Source organism: Trichosurus vulpecula, chromosome 9, assembly GCF_011100635.1.
Source record: "Trichosurus vulpecula isolate mTriVul1 chromosome 9, mTriVul1.pri, whole genome shotgun sequence".
Classification (NCBI taxonomy): Eukaryota; Metazoa; Chordata; class Mammalia; order Diprotodontia; family Phalangeridae; genus Trichosurus; species Trichosurus vulpecula.
Genome location: NC_050581.1, coordinates 159976279 through 159994744, shown reverse-complemented (window position 1 = coordinate 159994744; position 18466 = coordinate 159976279). Strand labels below are relative to the sequence as shown.

The 18466-nt window shown below is 39.4% G+C and overlaps 1 protein-coding gene across 2 annotated transcripts in view; it reads left to right on the top strand.

Annotated features, from left to right (window-relative positions):
- The window catches only part of ITPR1 (inositol 1,4,5-trisphosphate receptor type 1), a 240080-nt gene that overhangs the window by 12189 nt on the left and 209425 nt on the right, over positions 1-18466 (top strand). For both annotated transcript variants that reach the window (XM_036738075.1, XM_036738074.1), the window contains exons 5-13: positions 593-676; positions 772-918; positions 2767-2862; positions 4306-4350; positions 11200-11354; positions 14966-15065; positions 15528-15688; positions 16873-17014; positions 17832-17990. In XM_036738075.1, the coding sequence (XP_036593970.1) occupies positions 593-676; positions 772-918; positions 2767-2862; positions 4306-4350; positions 11200-11354; positions 14966-15065; positions 15528-15688; positions 16873-17014; positions 17832-17990 (1089 nt within the window). The remainder of the gene's footprint in view (positions 1-592; positions 677-771; positions 919-2766; positions 2863-4305; positions 4351-11199; positions 11355-14965; positions 15066-15527; positions 15689-16872; positions 17015-17831; positions 17991-18466) is intronic.

The following is an 18466-nucleotide window of genomic DNA, read 5'->3' as shown; positions in this document are numbered from 1 at the left end:
AGTCTTGCAAAACAATTCCATATTAGCCATGTTGCAAAAAATTCCACAAAAAAGCAAGAAAAATAAAGTGAAAAAAGTATCCTTCAATCTGCGTTCAGAGTTCATTGGTTCTCTTTCTGGAGATGGATAGCACTTTTCATCATGGGTCCTTTAGATTGTCTTGGATCATTGTCTTGACCAGAGTAGCCAAGTCTTTAATGGTTGATCATCTTTACAGTACGGCTGTTACTCTGTAAGACATTCTCCTGGTTCTGCTCACTTCACTTTAACAAGAGATATTTAGAAGATCAAGTAATAGTTTCAAGACGGGAAGAGTTTGGCCCGAGAGCCACAGCTGGGTCAATTCTATCAGGAGTGGCAAAACTAGGCCTCTCCTTGGAATGTTGTTCTCCTTCCCCCAGAACGGCACGGCCCTAATTAGCAGTATAGCCACACCTCGACTCTGCAGGTATTTGGATAGATGATGACTTGACAGAGTTCTTTATCTGCTGTGCGGTAATGAAGATTTAATGAGCTTGATAAAGGGGTTCTCGTGTGTCCTGGTTGACCTACGTGACCGAACACTCTGTCAGCCTAATCGTTTGTTTTCCAGGTCAATTCTGTCAACTGCAACACCAGCTGGAAAATCGTCCTCTTCATGAAATGGAGCGATAACAAAGATGACATATTAAAAGGGGTAGGTCTGAGCTGTCTGATGGGATTGGCCTGTATTTTCATCATCTCGTGTCAGCCGAGTCAGAGCTTTTTTATCTTGTGCGTATTCATCATCAGGGTGACGTGGTCAGACTGTTCCACGCAGAGCAAGAGAAGTTCCTGACCTGTGACGAGCATAGAAAGAAACAACACGTCTTCTTGAGGACCACAGGGAGGCAGTCAGCCACTTCTGCAACCAGTTCCAAGGCGCTGTGGGAGGTGGAGGTGAGCCAGAAGGAGTGGGGGAAGGGCAGAAACAAACATGTGGATTTCTAAGAATAATCCTTCCTCCCTCTAAATCTCTGCATCCTCTCTTTTAAATAAAGTTTTATTGATGTCGTTTATTTTACATATCAGTAATTTTTAATACATACACGTATGCCACCCCAGTGAAGTAAGAAAGACAAACAAATAGTTAAGGAAAATCCACAGAGTCTGATGGCAGATGCACCATTCTGCCCTTGTAGGCTCCCACTTCCCATGAGAGGCTAGAGGGAGACATGTTTCATCATCTGTTCTCAGGGACTAATGTACTAGCAACATGTTTTATCCTCCTAATAGAATATAAGATCCTTTAGGGCAGTATTTCCCTTTTATATTTGTACCCCTAGTACATGCCATGGTGGTTGGCACATGTTTGGTTGGTTGCTTGACTAAGGCATTGCAGTTAATCTGAGTTGGGCTGACTTTTAGTATATTTTTTACCTGCATTACTACATTTATTGTGTATGGTTCCTTTTCCTGGTTCTGATTCTGCATGCTCCCACATTTCTCTAAATTCCACATCTTTGTTATTTTTTATGATTCAGCTGTGTTCCATCAGATTCGTTGCCATAATTTGTTCATTTATTCACCCCTTGAATGAGTGCCTCTGTTTTCTCCGAGTGTTTTGTTGTCTACCTTTGTCTTTGTCTCTCTATCCTTTTCCTCTATTAACATTAATATAGCTAAATAGTGATAATAAATAGCATTTACATGCCACTGGTTAGGTTTGCCACACATTTTTCCAAATATCTCATTTGATATTTACAACAACCTTGTGAGGAAAGTGCTGTCATTATCAACATTTGACAAATGAGGGAATTGGGGTGGTCAAAAATTAAATTATTTTCCTATGGTCACTCAGCTAGGGAGTGTCTGAAGTCGGGTATTTTTGATTCTAAGTCACTATTTGTTTGCCAATCTATAGAATTACTTTCTATTTTCCATGATATGAATTGAATACAGTTTAGGTGAGATTTTTCCATTTGCCCCATAAGAGGAAAAAGGAAGTTCAAGATTCATAGCTCCAGTTGGGATGAATTTGGTTGTAATCCATCAGAATATCCTCTTATAGTTGCCATATTTAAGAAATCGTATAGGTATCTAACTTTTAAAGCAATTTTATGGTGGTAGAAATGTATTATTTCTGATTTTGAATTATTGATTCGATTAGCTGTCATATATCAACCCAATCTGCAGGAACTTCCACTCTTGCATCCTAAGAATGTTGCCTAAATTTTCTTCCTTGGTTGGAAAATCCAAGGCCAAGTTATTTTTCCTGAATGCTCCACAAAGTATCAGCCCTCTGAAATGATATTGTGTCTTGTTACTTTTGAAAATTCAGAGACCTTTTAAAAATTTCTATTGACTTTGTTTATGTGTACTCTGGAATTAAAAGAGGTGAAAAGAAACCATCTTTGCTATATATTAAATTGTCTAGATTCTTCAACCAACAGTAAACTGTGTGTGTATCAGCTGAAGTTTTGATGCTCACACAATTAGCTTGTAGATCTCCTCATGAGTGCAGATGAATTCCAAACACTTTTTTTTATCTCAGGAAATTCAAGCTAATCTGTCTGTGAATACTTAAGGTTTTTATGTTAATTTTATTCTGCTAATCAGTAAATTAAACTTTTGTACCCTGAAGAAACATTATTTAACTTTTCCTATAAGTTTGGACTTAAAAAGACTTGTTGGAAGATGATCATTTGTCTTACCAGTCTTCCTGTCCATTTAAATATGTCAAATGGATTGTGATTTTATAAGTGCATTAAATTTTCTTTTAACATGGTGTGTCACTCCTCTTGCTAGGTGGTACAACATGACCCATGTCGTGGTGGAGCAGGATACTGGAATAGTCTCTTTCGTTTCAAACATCTTGCTACTGGGCATTACTTAGCAGCAGAGGTAAGGTGCAACCAGAGTCCTTGGTTTATCTCCCCTTGTTCTGTCACCTTCTTTTCGTCATACATTCAATATCAATTCAGTATCATTCTCTTCTATCCGATTTGTGAATTACCACCTCACTTTTCCTCCTTAACCTTTTCCTATGAATGCTTATTAATACCTCTACTGGAAGGCATAGCAACAAAGTCAAAAATCCTTTCATTTTCTTTAGTTATTGGTACCTTGATTAAGATTTGGTGAAAAAGAAGTTTAGAAACTAACCTTCAAATGACATTTTAGGATTATTAGTGGATTTCATTTATCCATCTTGTCAAATTCAACCATATTCCACACCCTAGTTTGGGAATAATTATGAATTGGCTTATAGATAGATATGTGCCAGAAATGTGAAGGAGTAGAAAATTTAAAGACAAATATTAGGCTATGAGAACAAATATAATTTTGGTAAAGTCTCCTGCAGGAAGAAAAAATTTGAAAGTGCCTTCTAAATTTTTTTAGTTTCAAATAAAGAAACTTGGTCATTTGGTGCTTTGAGAGTAGAGAGATGAGGCCAATCTCTTTTATTAAAGTAAAAGTCAAATTTAAAGAAAATTACTTCATCTCAAATGCCTGTTAAGAGTTTTAAAGGCAAGATTTAATAGTGAAGGACAGAAGGAATTTTTAATTTATACATTAAATTAAGGAGACTTCCTGCAGTGTGGCAGATGTTGAGATTTATTCATAGTAGCTCCATGAAGTATGTCAGAAGACTTCTGTTGTCTTGTGCATTGGTGTTATTTATCATAGATCTTCAAGGTTATTGATAAGTGAGTGAATCAGCTTTCTGCTCCTACTGACCTGAAGAATGTGGAGCTTAAAAGTTCCAAGTTCTTTAGGAGATCTGATCCTTGAGTGATTTATTCTATGACTCTTTTTCTCTTTAAATAAATATTTAAGAGTTAAGGATAAAAAACCTACTTTGAAATTTCAAACATGACTCCAAGGATTTTCTAACTGGCTGTGTAGAATTTTGATTACAATGGTTTGCCAAGATGTGTGAGTTACCTTATCTCTCTTGTACCAGGATAAAGATAGCTCTTGCTGGAAGGTATTATATCTTAAATTCTAGTAAAAAGGATTTCTTAGAATTCCTTTCTGCAGATTTGATTTGATTTCTATTAGACTTTTATCTGAGCCAGACTATTCACTTTGATAGTCATTCAATCACATTCCTTCTGTCCAGACTTGAGATCCAACTATTCGGCAAGAGGTCAACTGTAATGTGTGTGTTGTGCTCGTGTATCTTGTGCGTGTTGTAGTTGTGGCATGCTGGTTTTGTGGAAGGGAAGAAAGGTTCCTTGTTTTTCTAACATCGTTTGCAGGCCTTGAAGCCTTGTAAAAGTGGGACCATAAGCCTGAGAAAGCGATGGATTTTTAAACTTCCTAATGATTCTTTTTCATCAGGTAGACCCTGACTATGAGGAAGAGTGCCTGGAGTTTCAATCCTCAGTAAGTATGGGCAAGAGCCACTTCTTGTCTTCATCTAGGAGGGCATGACCATAGGCTCTGGAACTAGGTTCCTGTACCTAGTACCTGTACTAGGTTTTCTGTACCTGCAGGCTGTGAGTACTAGGAAATGGACAATCTGGACTTGAATGAAAGGGAAAGTTTGGATCTGCTGGGTAGCCTTAGTATCCTTCAACAGGCCAACGCATATCGGACATTATTGCTCATGATTTTCTTTCAGTCTTATTAATCAAGGTATCTTGTTACCTCTCCTAGAAAAGAAAAGTTGTTAGTTTTTCTAGAAGAGAGTGACTGTGTATTCCATAGCTTGAATCCAATGACCTCATTATATAGATAAGGAAATGGAGGCAGAGTAATTATATGATAATGTACCTACCACTGGTTCTGATTTCGTTCCGTTTTCATGGAAAGAATACAAGATATTATAAATAGTGTCCTTTTGACTGTGACGTTGTCCTATCAGACACTGCATATCTGATAGTCCATTTGTCAGTCCTACAGTTTTAAGAGTTTGTCCTCTGTTGCCAGGACATGGGTAACCCTCCTTGTTCTCGGTTTTGGTTTAGTCATATCATTGCAAATTGATGGTATGTCTCTAGTATAGATTATATTTTGAGTTGGTGGTGGTATTTAGATACAATTACTTCAAATAGCTGTTAAGTATTGTTTGCTAAGAAGGATTGGAAAAGGGACGTTGGAAAGTATTAAGGGATAAGGAGTGCAAAGCCTTTTTCTGGGGAGGGGTCCGGGGAAGTTGGATTTTGGTCCTCATAGCTTTGAGGGAAAGAAAAAAATGTTCCTTGGACAAGTTGTGCCCACATTATAATTAGTCTATTAGCATGGGGAATGGTGATGAACATTTTTTAGGGTTTCTTAGAAAATAACAATAGCTTCTATTTCTATAGCACTTTATGGCTGCTTTTCTACTTCTTGGAATCATGGAATTTAAGCGATCTCAGTGGTCATCTAGCCCAACTCTTAAAGGAAAGGAATTCCCACAGTAACATTCCCATTATACCATACTTTACTGGATCAATGAACTCAATGATGCAAATGCTCTCTCTATCAGTGGAGACTGAAACCCACCCATGCCTTCTCTTCTCATCTTGTGGTATCTTTTTCACATGCTCTCATTGGTTCTACAGAGAGGACCTACCTAGTATGCTGAAGGTTTTCCTCTAGATCTTATTCTATTTAGAAGATAACTATGACAGTACTAGGGATACCCATCTGTCATTCTTCACTCTCCATGTGACGCCTCACCAACTTTTCCAGTCATCATTTCCTCTTTGATATGCTTTGTGCTGCTTCTTGTGTACAGGCCATCGTTGCAAATATGTTTGCTGCCTTTTACATGCACCTACCACGTGTCTCTCCATTATGCTTTGGGTCACCTATAACACTAATTATTTGGAGAGCAAGTATTTTATAATTTATAACCATGCAGCATTGCTGGTGGAACATTTGTGTTAAAAAGGTGAGTTGGGGGACAAGTTCAGGATCATTAAAAGCATTACCTAGTTCCCCAGAAGCACTTCAGCTCATTCTAATAAAGCACATCTTATTGTCTATCATTGTCCATCCGCTGTCCCTCTCTCAGGCAGATGAACTGATCTATAATGACTGTGTCCTGACCATCTGTCTTCATGTCAACATTTGGACAATAGGCATTTTTTTAATCCACTTTGTTTTTCATGAGTGGATGGTGAAGCTATTCTGGGTAATCACAGATTTCATTAAAGAGAATTCAATTTTCTCATAATGTCTAGTCCTGCCACCAGTCATGCTTCATTTCCTGGCCATCTTCTAGCCAGTGGGTTTGCTGTATGGATTAGGAACCGTCACCTGGAAGACTTCACCTTTTGATTGCTGTAGCTGACTCTGAGTCCCTACTGTTCAGATTGCTTTGTGTCCCTTCTGTATCTAGGTCTGGCTATAGCTATGCTTCATTTCCCTTCCATCTGTTTGAGAAATGCCTTGACATTTGACCATAAACCATGCCCTGGAGAGCTTAACTATCTCCTCCCCTTCCCCTAACTCCCTCTCTGGGGCACTGCTGTTTTGGATTGATTCAGGTTGCCTATTGCATCAGAATATTGCTCCAACCGGACTTCACTAACTTTCTAGCCATGTTTTCACCAGCTGTATGATAATTAGGGTCAGTATCTCTGTCTTTTTTCCATTTTCTATTTCAACGTTGATGGTTTGTTGGAATAAGTCAGTTTAAAGCTGTTGCAGTTGCTTACAGCGTCTTCTTAGAAAGATTCTGAACTTTGGTCTAACTGGCTGATGCACTAACTACAAACAAACAGCAGATTCTACTGGGATGTTCACATCATCGATCAGTTGTTTGTTGCCTGCAAAGACTGAGTCAGGTTTTTTATCCTTCTGGTGTTTGGCATATCCAGTGCTTGTCACCCCTGTTTTGGAAGAAGATTTTGAATATATAGAGCCATGAGGATTCTGAACAGTTCACATTTAGACTCTTGAGCTCTCAAACATAAGTCATGTTTTCCAACAAACTTTTCACCATCCTTTACTGTGCCCATCTTTCTACTAAAGTCACTGATCACCAAGATATATATGTTTATTTGAAGTGAAAGACACTGCCAAGTTCTTCATAAAATGTTGTTTGTAGAATGTTCCTCTGCTTCTTCAACAACTTTCACAGAGTTGGTACATAAGCTTCAGCTATTTTTATGCTCAGTTTTTTTCCTTATGCTCATCTTAAGCACTGATAAGATGGTATGACAAAGTATACTAAGAAATGATGTTTCTTGTTGATTTTGTAGTTATAATATAATAAAATGCCAGTTACCTTCATTTGCTTCTCCATAGTTCCTATAAGTCATCCTTCTATTAGAGGAAACTCCCTTTTGTCTTCTTATTTCATTTATTGTGAGAATATGAATATTGATGTGGTTCATTTATGGCAGTCTGTCACTACACAAAATTTTTCACATTTAGCATGCTTATAATTAAGTTAAAGTTTATAGATGGCTTAAAAGTTCTTCTTAGTATCTGCTTCCTCCCTTTCTGCAACTCTACCACCGTCACTGCTGTAGTTCAAGGAGTTTCACAGGACTGGGAGCCATTTTTCGAATTTTTCCATGTTAAATGGCTTGCTGTTGAGGAAGAATTTATCACCTCATGGCCATTGTACTGGTGGTGGAATCTTAGTACTTTGAGAGGTTGAACTTTGGACAGCAGATTCCATGTGTCCCTGGGATCATACTCAGAATCTTCCCAGCGTGATAGCACCTACCAAGTTTGTGCTTTATTGGCATTGCCTTTCATACCAGGATGTGGCACCAGGATAGGACATAGTGGAGGGCTTGATAGTAGCAGATAATTTTATATGTATTACCCAGAAGTACTTTGGAAGTAGTCATATTTAAATATCTGTAGTAATGGGAGAGAAATTGTTTGACATTTAGACTTTTAGAAAGCATTTTATGACTGCAACAAATTTGCTTTCCCATGTATGTCTTAATAGAATTGTCAATTCTCAGCCCTGGAAGGTACTTTAGATGTCACCTCATCTCCCTTTCTTCCTCTTGCAGAAAACCTCTTTAGACATTATTCATCTTTGGTTTGCACATTTTCAAAGATTAAAGAGCTCACTACACTGTATAACACTGTGTTCTGTTTTTAGACTGCTCTAATTGTCAGAGTGCTCTCCTTTAGGTTAAATTAAATTCTATATCTTTAACCTCTCAGGCATTCATCCCAATTCTGCCCTAGGTCTCTACACACATTATTTATTGCCTCCTGCATATGACAACCCGTCAAATACATATGACAAGAATTGTTATATATCCCCCAAGTTTTTTCTTATTCTGCATTGAATAGCTCTAGCAATTTCAGCCATTATTTATATGGTGTGGTTTGTAAACCTCTCACCATCCCAGTTACCCTCCTTGCCATGTTCTTTAGTTTGTCATTGCCTTTCCTTAATGTTGGTTCTTAGAGCTAAAAATATTATTCTTGACATAGCATGATCAGAACAAAATACAGTAGGACTATCAGCTCTCTTGATCTGAGCATTAGATTTCCATTAAAAAGATTTGTTTCCGTTACCTTTTAAAAGTAGCTATAATATTGTTTATTCATTAAATTTGTAGTTAACTAAAATCCCTAGATTTTCTTATTTTATTGATGATTTCTAAACTGTGAACCATAGGCCCCTAAGGTGGGTTAAGTAGAGGACAAGTTATTGGTTCAAAGGTCCATGAATCAATATATGCAGTAAGCATTATGAATGTGGTCTTCAGGTCCACCAAAATATGCAGCATGGTTCAGTCTAATAAATAAGCAAACATGCTTTATGCAGAATAAATAAAGTCATACACACACACACACACACACACACACACACACACACACACTTTTCCGAATATTTGTAGATGATGTGATGAATAGTCCCCATGCTGATTCTTAGTAATCACCTTTTTCCCAACTGAGTGATTGGCAATTATGTTTAATGATTTATTTTTAGAATTTTTCTAGAATCAGTATCAGGCTTACTGGCCTCTAGTTTTCAAAATATACTTAATTTCTTTTTGAAAATCTTGACATTTTCCCATTCACTATGATTTTTATAAAATATTACTACCTGGTTTCATGATTGCACCTGCAGATTATTTTAGTTTTAGCTAGAGTTAGAATTATGAGGGTAGCTAATCTGAGGAAGAAAAACCTACCATCCATTACCAAGAATTAATTTCTCCTTGGCAGGGCTAGGGTGAGGGCACAGTGTCCATGACAATGGCTGTGGATATAATTATGTAGAGGGTACAGTCTTATTACTCTGGACATTACTCAAAACTGTAACTCTGGTGTGATAAGGATGTCATGAGGGCTTTGAGAAAGGCATCGCTCACTGCCACTACCATGAGGCACCTAGCCCTGTTCCTACCTCAGGAAGTTGCCTGCATAGACAGTATATTCCACCTATACTCTACTTTTCTGGTAGATTAGGTGCCATTCGTGGAAGAGTAGAAAAGTTGAGAAATGACAGGTTTAAGAGTATTTCATTTTGTTGTACTCTTGCTCACAACCTTTTCTCCCTCTAAGTTTCTTATTGAATGCATTGTGTTTCTCTCAGTGGTTAATGTTATATATTTAGTGGTGCCTTTCACGCATCCATTTAAAAGTGAGAAATGGGAAAGCTTTTAGGTTTTAGGCTCGGTCCTCTTGATTTATGCTATTTGCCCACTAGATGGCAAAAGTAGCCTGCGCATCAAATGGCTATGATCTGGTTTGCCTTACCTTGGACCAAGATGTCAGGGAATTACGAGTGGGACGGATCTGGACAGAGCTGCCTTCTTGCAACCTCAGGTTCTCTTTGACCTTCTCATATGTTTCTCTGAAGTTTTAGTCACCAGGTCTCAGCTTGGCCATATTCCTCTGTTTAGTGGCCATTGCAGTTTAGATCTGAAAGGATATGTGGAATGCTTTACAAGTTTTCTGAGGCATAACACTCTATCCCGTCAGAATGAGCCCTGCTTGACTGAAATTTTCATGCTGTGTTTTGGGCCCTGGACTGTGTATAGTTACCACAATGTGGACCAACTGGGGTTCAGTTCAGTGGGCCTCTAAAAGGTATGAGGGAGAAAATGAGGAGGAAGAAGTGGCAAGTTAGGGATACTGAATTTTTTCAGGGGGAGGTGGTAGAAAGAAAATACTTAAGACAGATGATTAATGAAAGAGGCAAACCTTGGAGAGCCTATCCTGAAAGGTATTGAACTTCAAAGGCAGAATCTGTCTCCTCTCTCCCTTTGGTCGTGGTTATCTTTAACTTGCCTCTTCTTTAAGTCGTACAGTTGGCTTTCTTTGCTGTTGGAGAATAAAGGTTCTGTCCAAGACAAGCAGCTTAGGAGAAGTGGAAAACCTGCTATTCCCGGTTGGAGTTTGTTACCAAATATCTGAAGCTCTGCTGACTGTTAAGACATTTTGCTTATGCCTCACTGGCAGGAGGAAATAAAGCCCATCTAGAACCACAGGGGTGAAAAGGACCTTGAAAACCCAAGCCTCTTGTCAGGATTTACTTTAAAATTCAAAATAACTCAAGCAGATGGGCATCTGACCTGTTTTTGAAAGAATGTTCTTAAGAGGAGATTTTATAACCTCTCTGGAAAGCCCAGGTTGTTGAGTAGGCCTTGTTCTGAGAAATTTGGGGCTTCTCACTAACCCAGGTTTCTAATGTTTCAGTACAATTTCACCCTTATTTCAGACGTGCTTTCCTATTTGATTTTGGATGAATGAACTGGACCCATTTGATTTTGTAACCTATACTGTTGACCAGTATATGGAATGATATTTTAGAAGCCGTTGAATTCACCCCCCTCATCTTGGAGATGAAATTACTCAAGCCTAGGAAAGTTAAGAAATGAGTCACCCTAGGTAACATGCATAGCAAGTGGATGAGCTAGGATCTGAACCTTCTCAATAAAGCATTTGTGCTAGACCTACTGGGGCCACGCTTGACTTGAAATCAACCATTTCTTCCTTGAAAAGGGGATTGTTCCTTTAATAAGATCAACGTAGACCGTCGCTCAGTTCCACCAGTGGAACTATTTTCATGGAAGACCAGGACCGTTACCCAAGGTTGATTTAAAAGGCATTGCAGTGGGAGGCAATTGCATAATTTTTTGGCCAAAGTGCTAATTGTCAATTTTTATGACCTTTCTGAAACAGAGGTGTAGTTTCTTGCCAGCTCCTGGCATTCAGAGTCATTCCTCTTGGTACCTGCGGCTTAAAAGATGATTTTAGTACATGTGGCATTTGGCAAACTACTTTCCTGACTTTCTGATAAATTTTCTTCCTCAGATGGACTCTGATCAGGACGCATCAAGAAGCAGGCTACGAAATGCCCAAGAAAAGATGGCGTACTCCCTGGTCTCTGTGCCTGAAGGAAATGATATCTCCTCCATCTTTGAGCTAGATCCTACCACTTTGCGAGGGGGCGATAGCCTTGTTCCAAGGTACGACAAAAAACACCGCCCTTTGGGAGTTAATCAGTGCTTGGAACCTGACTTAATGGTAATGCTTCTTTACCATAGGTTGGCACAGCACTTCCAAATTTACATACTACCTCCATGGATATTCTCTCATTTGACTTTTCTCAACAGCCCTCTGAGGGAGTCAGGGCAGAAAATATCATTTCTCTTTTTACAGATCAGGGAACTGAGACATGGAAGGGTTGTGGTCTGACCATTATCAAACGACTAAAGATCAAGAGCTCAGGTCTCTGCTGTCCGGTTCGAGTGCTCGGGCAGCTACATTGCTTTGTCATCTCTCAAACCAACCACTGTTGTAGAAAGAAAAGCTGTATATCCAGGCATTTTTTGAGGAAGGCCAGTGTTGTATTAACTAGCCAATGTTTAGAGCAGGCAAGCTCTGGAGCCCTTTGTCCTTTGGAAGAAAGGGCCATAGATTTAGAGCCAGAAGGGACATGAGTAGTTTCCTAGTACAACCTCCTTCTTTTACAGATGAGGAAACCAAGTCCTAGGTGGGGAAAGTGACTTGTCTGAGGTCGTATAGGAAGTAATGGTGAAACTACGATTTGAAACTTAATTCCTCTGATTCCAAATCCAGCACGCTATTGTCTCTGCTTTCATCTAATTGTTCAGGAATCATACTTCAAACATATTATCCAATCAGAGTCTAAAGGGCCCAGTTAGGAGGTGCCATGGTCAGGAAAACACATGGAACTACTTCAAGTTGAATAGTCTTAGTATTTGTGGCTTCCTTTCCTCTTCCTGATTGGGAGCTGTTGACCAAATGAAGAAATAATAGGAAAGAGAAATTGCTGGTAATAGTATATTGGAAATGTTGGTTATATTATAAGATTTTAGTTTTGTTGTGCTTTTGAGGGAAAATGGTATATTATGGAAGGCTCCATTTTCTTTAGATATTCATTCAGTAAAGGTTTAGGAAGTGCTGGCTATGTGCAGAACAAAAGTATTTAGGCACTGAAGGCGATGCAAAGGTAAGTAAGTACCTGTCCTCAAGAAACTGACAGTCTAATGGTGAAGACTGCCAGTGATCCATGAACAGAATGATAAGAGAATTCCAAAGAGTGATCAATCACTTTTGACAAAAACAGGGAATCCAGGCTCCCTAGAGAATGTGGCATTTCATATGGACCTTGAAAAATGGATAGAACTTCAGTATGTTGGTATGGTTAGAAGCCAATGTTTCAGACATCGGTAGTAGAATGAATAGAGGCCCAGAATGAAAAAAAGGTCTTTCTTTCACCAGTTTGTCTGGAGCATGGGCTATATTGTGGAGAGTGATGGGGGATAAACCTGAAAGGAGAAGTTGAAATAAAATTGCAGAAGGGCCCTAGATGTTAGGCTTTTTATTTGGCAGGTAGTGGGGGAACTGCAGGAACTTTCTGAGCAGAGGTAGAAGGTGATCAAATCTGTACATTAGGAAGACTCTTTAATCAGTAAGATGGAGGAGAGACTGGGGGTGGGAAGGGATTGGTTACTAGGGGATTGCTTTAGTCCAGTTCAGAGGTGATGAGCACTTGACCAATGATGTTGGTGGCAGAAAAGGAAAAGAAGAGCCTAATGAGAGAGAATGTGTAGGGGAAGTATCAACAAAATATGGCAGCTGATTGGATAGAGGGCCTAAAGAGTAGGGGCAGACAAGGTGATGTGAGATTTTTGAGTGACTGGGGGGGGGAATTTTTAAAGATTAAATTAATTTTAAAAATAGGGAAAGCAGAAGGAGTAGGTTTGGAGAGGAGGGAAAGGTAATAGTGTTTTGATGAGTTTGAGGTCCTTGTGGTACATCAGTATTGAGATGTCCAGTAGGTCTTTGGAAATGTGGATCTAGAGATGTCCAGTTGGCCTTTGGAAATGTGAGTCTGGAGATGAAGAGGTTGGGACTATATTATTTCTTACCTGCAAATTATCATTGGCAACATGCAGTTGAAATATAGTTTTTATAACCCCTAAATATTGATTTGTATTGTATTGTGGGTGATATAATTTTTAAATTAAATTTTTATTGACATATCTTGTCTATCATATTTCCTAGCATATCCCTCACTGGCCCCCTCTTACAGAATCTTCTCTGAAAAAGAAAGCCAGTTCAACATATCAGCAAAGTTGGCCATTATATTCAGTGTTCTATGCCCAGAGTTCCATATTTCTACAAAGAAGGGGATGATTTGTTAACAGGGTGTTAAAGAAGCTTCCCCACATCGCTCTACTGTGTAATAACACTACAGGTGTTATTCCTCTTTCCTTGGTGCCTTCACTTTGCCTTATCCAGATGCATCCCATCCTTCAAAGCCCAGCTCCATTTCCACCCCCTTTGTGAGGCCTTCCTGAAATATTTGGTCCTCATTTTTCTTCCTCTTTGCTGAATTCATGCAGAATGTGGTTATTTAGCACCTCTGTATTTGTGGATGTGTCCATTCACACAGGAGAAGACCAAATGAGTGAAGAATGTCTTTCACTCATATTTCAACATGTACCTAAACAGACACCCAATAGAGTTTGTTGAATACTATGTATTTCTTAGACAGATAATAATAATTTGGACCCAGAGTTGAAAGGGAGAAGGAGAGTTGACTACATTTTCGGAAAATTGCAAAACACTTTTACTGACCCTAAGCAGCCTCCCATAAAAACAAAGAACCATCCTTTCATTTGTCTAGGGTTGTGCTATGGAAGCGAGACACAGAATGCCACTGCTTCCAAAAAACTAAATATGAATGTTCCATAGAGGAAACATTCATGGTGGGTGTGAGTAGATTGTATATAACCAACAAAGGATTCAAAAAAAAGAGTAAAGAATGTCATCAAGGAATTATATAACAATGAGAATTTAAAGGCTGGGTCCGGTGGCAAGAATAGGAGATGGCAGTAGTGCTGGTAACTTCCCGATGAGAAACGTGGTTAAGTTTCAGAAACGTGTGTGAGGCTCACACAAACTGGGTGGACATGGCTGGGTTGGAATTTGCCTCACTCCTGAATCAGTAAGATCACTGGTCTGTTTAAATATTTAAAGAAAATTTCCCTGGGTAACATTCTTACTAACATCTTGTGTTATTTACTGTTACTTATTAGTGCAGCTAATTCAGACTCCTTAAAAGCAGACTATTTTTTTCTTAGTGCTTCTGTATGCTGTGTTCAAATTTGTGTTTAACATATTAGACACTCAATAAATGGTTGTTTAATTGGAGGCCGGGGGTGGGGGGGGTGGATAGAGTGCTGCATATAAAAAAGCTGCAGGATTTAAGAAGTTGATGCTAGGATACTTGTCATGGGTATGACCGCTTTAACATGCCAGGTCTGAGAATTTGAAAAGATTATGTGCCAGGCCGAACAAATTTAACCATTATCATAAATTGATAGTTATTGAGCTCCCCCAGCACTTGGTGCTACTGGATACTTAAAAAATATGCATTGCGGTGAGCATGGCGACAGCGACAACCAAGATATAATAACAGAAACAGAACTCACCAATTATCTTCTGTACATTTGTCTTTGGGGAGGGGGCAGTTGGAGTGTTTTGAAACATGACGATTACAAAAAATAACCCAAAATGCCCTAGACAAATTCTTGTTTGCCTTTAGGAACTCCTACGTCAGGCTCAGACACCTGTGCACTAACACCTGGGTTCACAGCACAAATATCCCCATTGACAAGGAAGAAGAAAAACCGGTGATGCTTAAAGTAAGTCTGGGAAGCTGGCTGCTGACTTTGGGTCTTTGGTTCATCCCCAGTGAAAGGGTTTCATTGTGTCCAGTAGGGAAACATACCAACCTGTCAAGTTTTATTGATTCATGACCAACTCGAACATGGCCAAACTAGAGCTCTCCCAAAGAATTCTCCGCAGAAAGACCTGGAGGGAAGCAAGCTCGGAGCTGTAGGAATAATGAGACCATTTAGTTTAGCTTCTGGTCTTTAAGCTTATGCAATTACCTGGATTTTCATGCCTGTCTTAAGAACAGTTTTGGCTGCTAACGATGTTTTGGCTTATAAACTTGAAGACCATTAAATTTCCAATTGATATTTAAATATAAGCCACCATGAAAATTTTTGCCCTTTCCATTACCTTATATAGTTAAGCCAATAGAAATGACACTTCCTGGCCTCTTAACCCTTTTGTTTCTTGGATTTCTTTGAATTTTCCAGATTGGCACATCTCCCGTGAAGGAGGACAAGGAAGCTTTTGCCATAGTTCCAGTGTCTCCTGCTGAGGTTCGGGATTTGGACTTTGCCAATGATGCGAGCAAGGTTTTGGGGTCCATTGCTGGCAAGCTGGAAAAGGGGACTATCACACAGAACGAGAGAAGGTAAAGGGATGAGGAAGCGAAAGGATGCACTTTCTCTTTTCCACAGAGGATATAATTCCTGTCTTTATAGTAGGCTAGAATATGCAGTTGTGGTGCACTTGTAGTCTCTTCTCATGAGCCACCTTGGAATCTTGGAACCGTTTGTAAAGGTAGCAGAGGCTTTTACTTGTTGCTCATAGACCGCATCACTGACTTTCTCCCCAGATCCGTGGAATGTTAAAAAAGCACTAGTGATTTCAACTTTTAGTTTTCAGTAATGCCGCAGGGTAGCATGGGAAATAGATTTGGAGTTAGAGGACCTGAGTTTGTATCCCAGCTCTGCCACTTACTAGCTCTTAATATCTCTGACTCTCAGTTTCCCCATCTGTAAAATGAGGCCATTAGACTTAAGTTTCGTCTGAAGTCCCTTTCAGCTTGAAATCTATAATTCTGTAGTTTTTTGTTTCTGCCTTCAATTCTGAAAAAAAAAAACCCTAATTTGGGGAATATTTATTGATTAGGAACTTGGTTACTAAAGTGTTGACTGAGAGGAAATTAACATTTTGTCACATATATACATATGTGTGTGTGTGCGTGTATACACACATATGTATACACACATACATATACTGACACACCCCAACATTTTGTTTAATGCTTTTTGGTTTCAGTATGTTCAGTGTATGTTTGCCATTGAAGATCTCTAGCAACCAAAGGGACTAGGAATGTTTAGCCTGGGGAAGACCTGGGAAAAGAAGGGAGAAGATGTTTCAAATACTCCTCAAGCATTTGAAGTACTTACAATTGTCTTTGGCTTAGTCGAGGAAGCTCTAGTCTGGCAAAACAAAGGTGCCACAAGGATTGAGATAGTTGAATGCATCTATTGTGTTGAAGAAGTCTTAGCTTGTTCTGCTTGGCCCCAGAGGACAGAATTAGGAGGAGTGTTTGGAAAAGCCAGAAAGAAGATTGAGGCTTAACATAAAGGAAAACGTCCTAACCCTTAGAGCTTTGCATTTGCATAAGTAAAGAGGGCTCCCTTGGAGGCTGTAATGGGTTCCCTTTCACTGGAGGTCTTTGAGTGGAGTCTGGATAACCACTCATCAGAAATAATGCGGAGGGGATTCCTGCTCAGATATGGGTTTGATGAAACGTCTTCTTGGGTTCCTTCCAACTCTGAGAGTGTGTGATACTGGTTTCTTCTCCAGATCTGTAACCAAGCTGCTTGAAGATCTAGTTTACTTTGTCACTGGTGGAACTAATTCAGGTCAAGATGTGCTTGAAGTGGTGTTCTCCAAACCTAACAGAGAGCGCCAGAAACTGATGAGAGAACAGAATATTCTCAAGCAGGTCAGCTGGGCTCCATGACATGGGAAAGTTTGTAAAGAATGAATGGAAATCATTCTTCTTATAAAGTTCCATGTATGATTCCCCCATAAGAGACTCGTTCAGGCCTAAGGGCATCTGATTCCTGGGGCTAAGGTTTCCAAATTAAATAGTGAATTAATAGATTCACAAGAGGTAGAAGGTTAGATATTCAGTCCTCAATCTTTTTCCTCACAGCCCCTTCATGAATCTCCCTTCCTCTCTTTTTCTTCTTAAAACCCCAGCCCACAAGACACCCCACCATTATAAATTCTGACTTTCACTCAGTAATGCCTCAGTTGGTTAAACTGGGAACTGATGGATTGTCATGGGTGATGATTTTAGGGGGTTCTTAAGGAGAAATTGTATCCTTTAGAAAATGTTGATTTCTTACTGTTAGTAAATGGGATATTGGAGAACTAAAATCCATTATATTGTACCCCTTGTGTTATCAGCTTCCTGAAGCTGGAGACCATGCATGCCATTTAACTTTGCCCCTTCCCTAGTGTTTAACTAAGTCCTTCAAACATGCTAGATGTTTGTTGATTTGAGACTTAAAGCTCCTTTTTCCACAGTCAGTCATCAAGCTGAATAAGTACTTGTTGAATGTATGCAAAAATGAAATATGTATGATCTAGCTACTGAGTATAGAGTTTATTATAATCATTAGGTGCCCAGTTGCCTTTGACTCACTAACTCCCGATGCTTGCTTTGGGGCCATTTAGAGACAAATGAAAATCATGGCCTCTCACAGATGGTGACAGCACTAGTTTCTGTCTTCACTTGCTAAAACATCTTGCAGATTTTCAAGCTACTGCAGGCCCCATTTACAGACTGTGGAGACGGACCGATGCTCCGTCTGGAGGAGCTGGGGGACCAGCGGCATGCTCCCTTCCGACACATCTGCCGGCTGTGCTACAGGGTGTTAAGGCATTCACAACAGGACTACAGAAAGAACCAGGTATGGCACAGGCTGGAATCTGATGAGTAGTTGAATGGTGGTAGAATTTGTTAATTAAATTTGACTTCCTAAATGAAGTTGTCACCTGGTCAAATTAATGTGCTGCCATAGATTGTTCCCTTAATAGGTAGGGTGGAAATTTGACTTGCTCGTTGAGCCCCTACTCTTAGAGGGATGCTGAATCTTTTCCAGGCACCAGAGAACCATTTAAGCCAAGGACCCTGACAAAAGTCCCATGAAAGCTATTGTTACTTGACTTGATTTCATTCTGATTTCTTGTGGAACTTGCCATTGTGTTTCTGGTGTCTTCTCTTAAGACTCGGAAGAAAAATGCTCCATTGTACACACACTTTCGGATTTTTTGTTTATTTTTTTCCCAATCTGATATTTCACTGGTATCAGGAACTCTTGGTGAGGACACTCTTTCTCCCAATGCATATCAGCTCCTGCTCCGCAAGTTTATAGTGTTAGAGAAT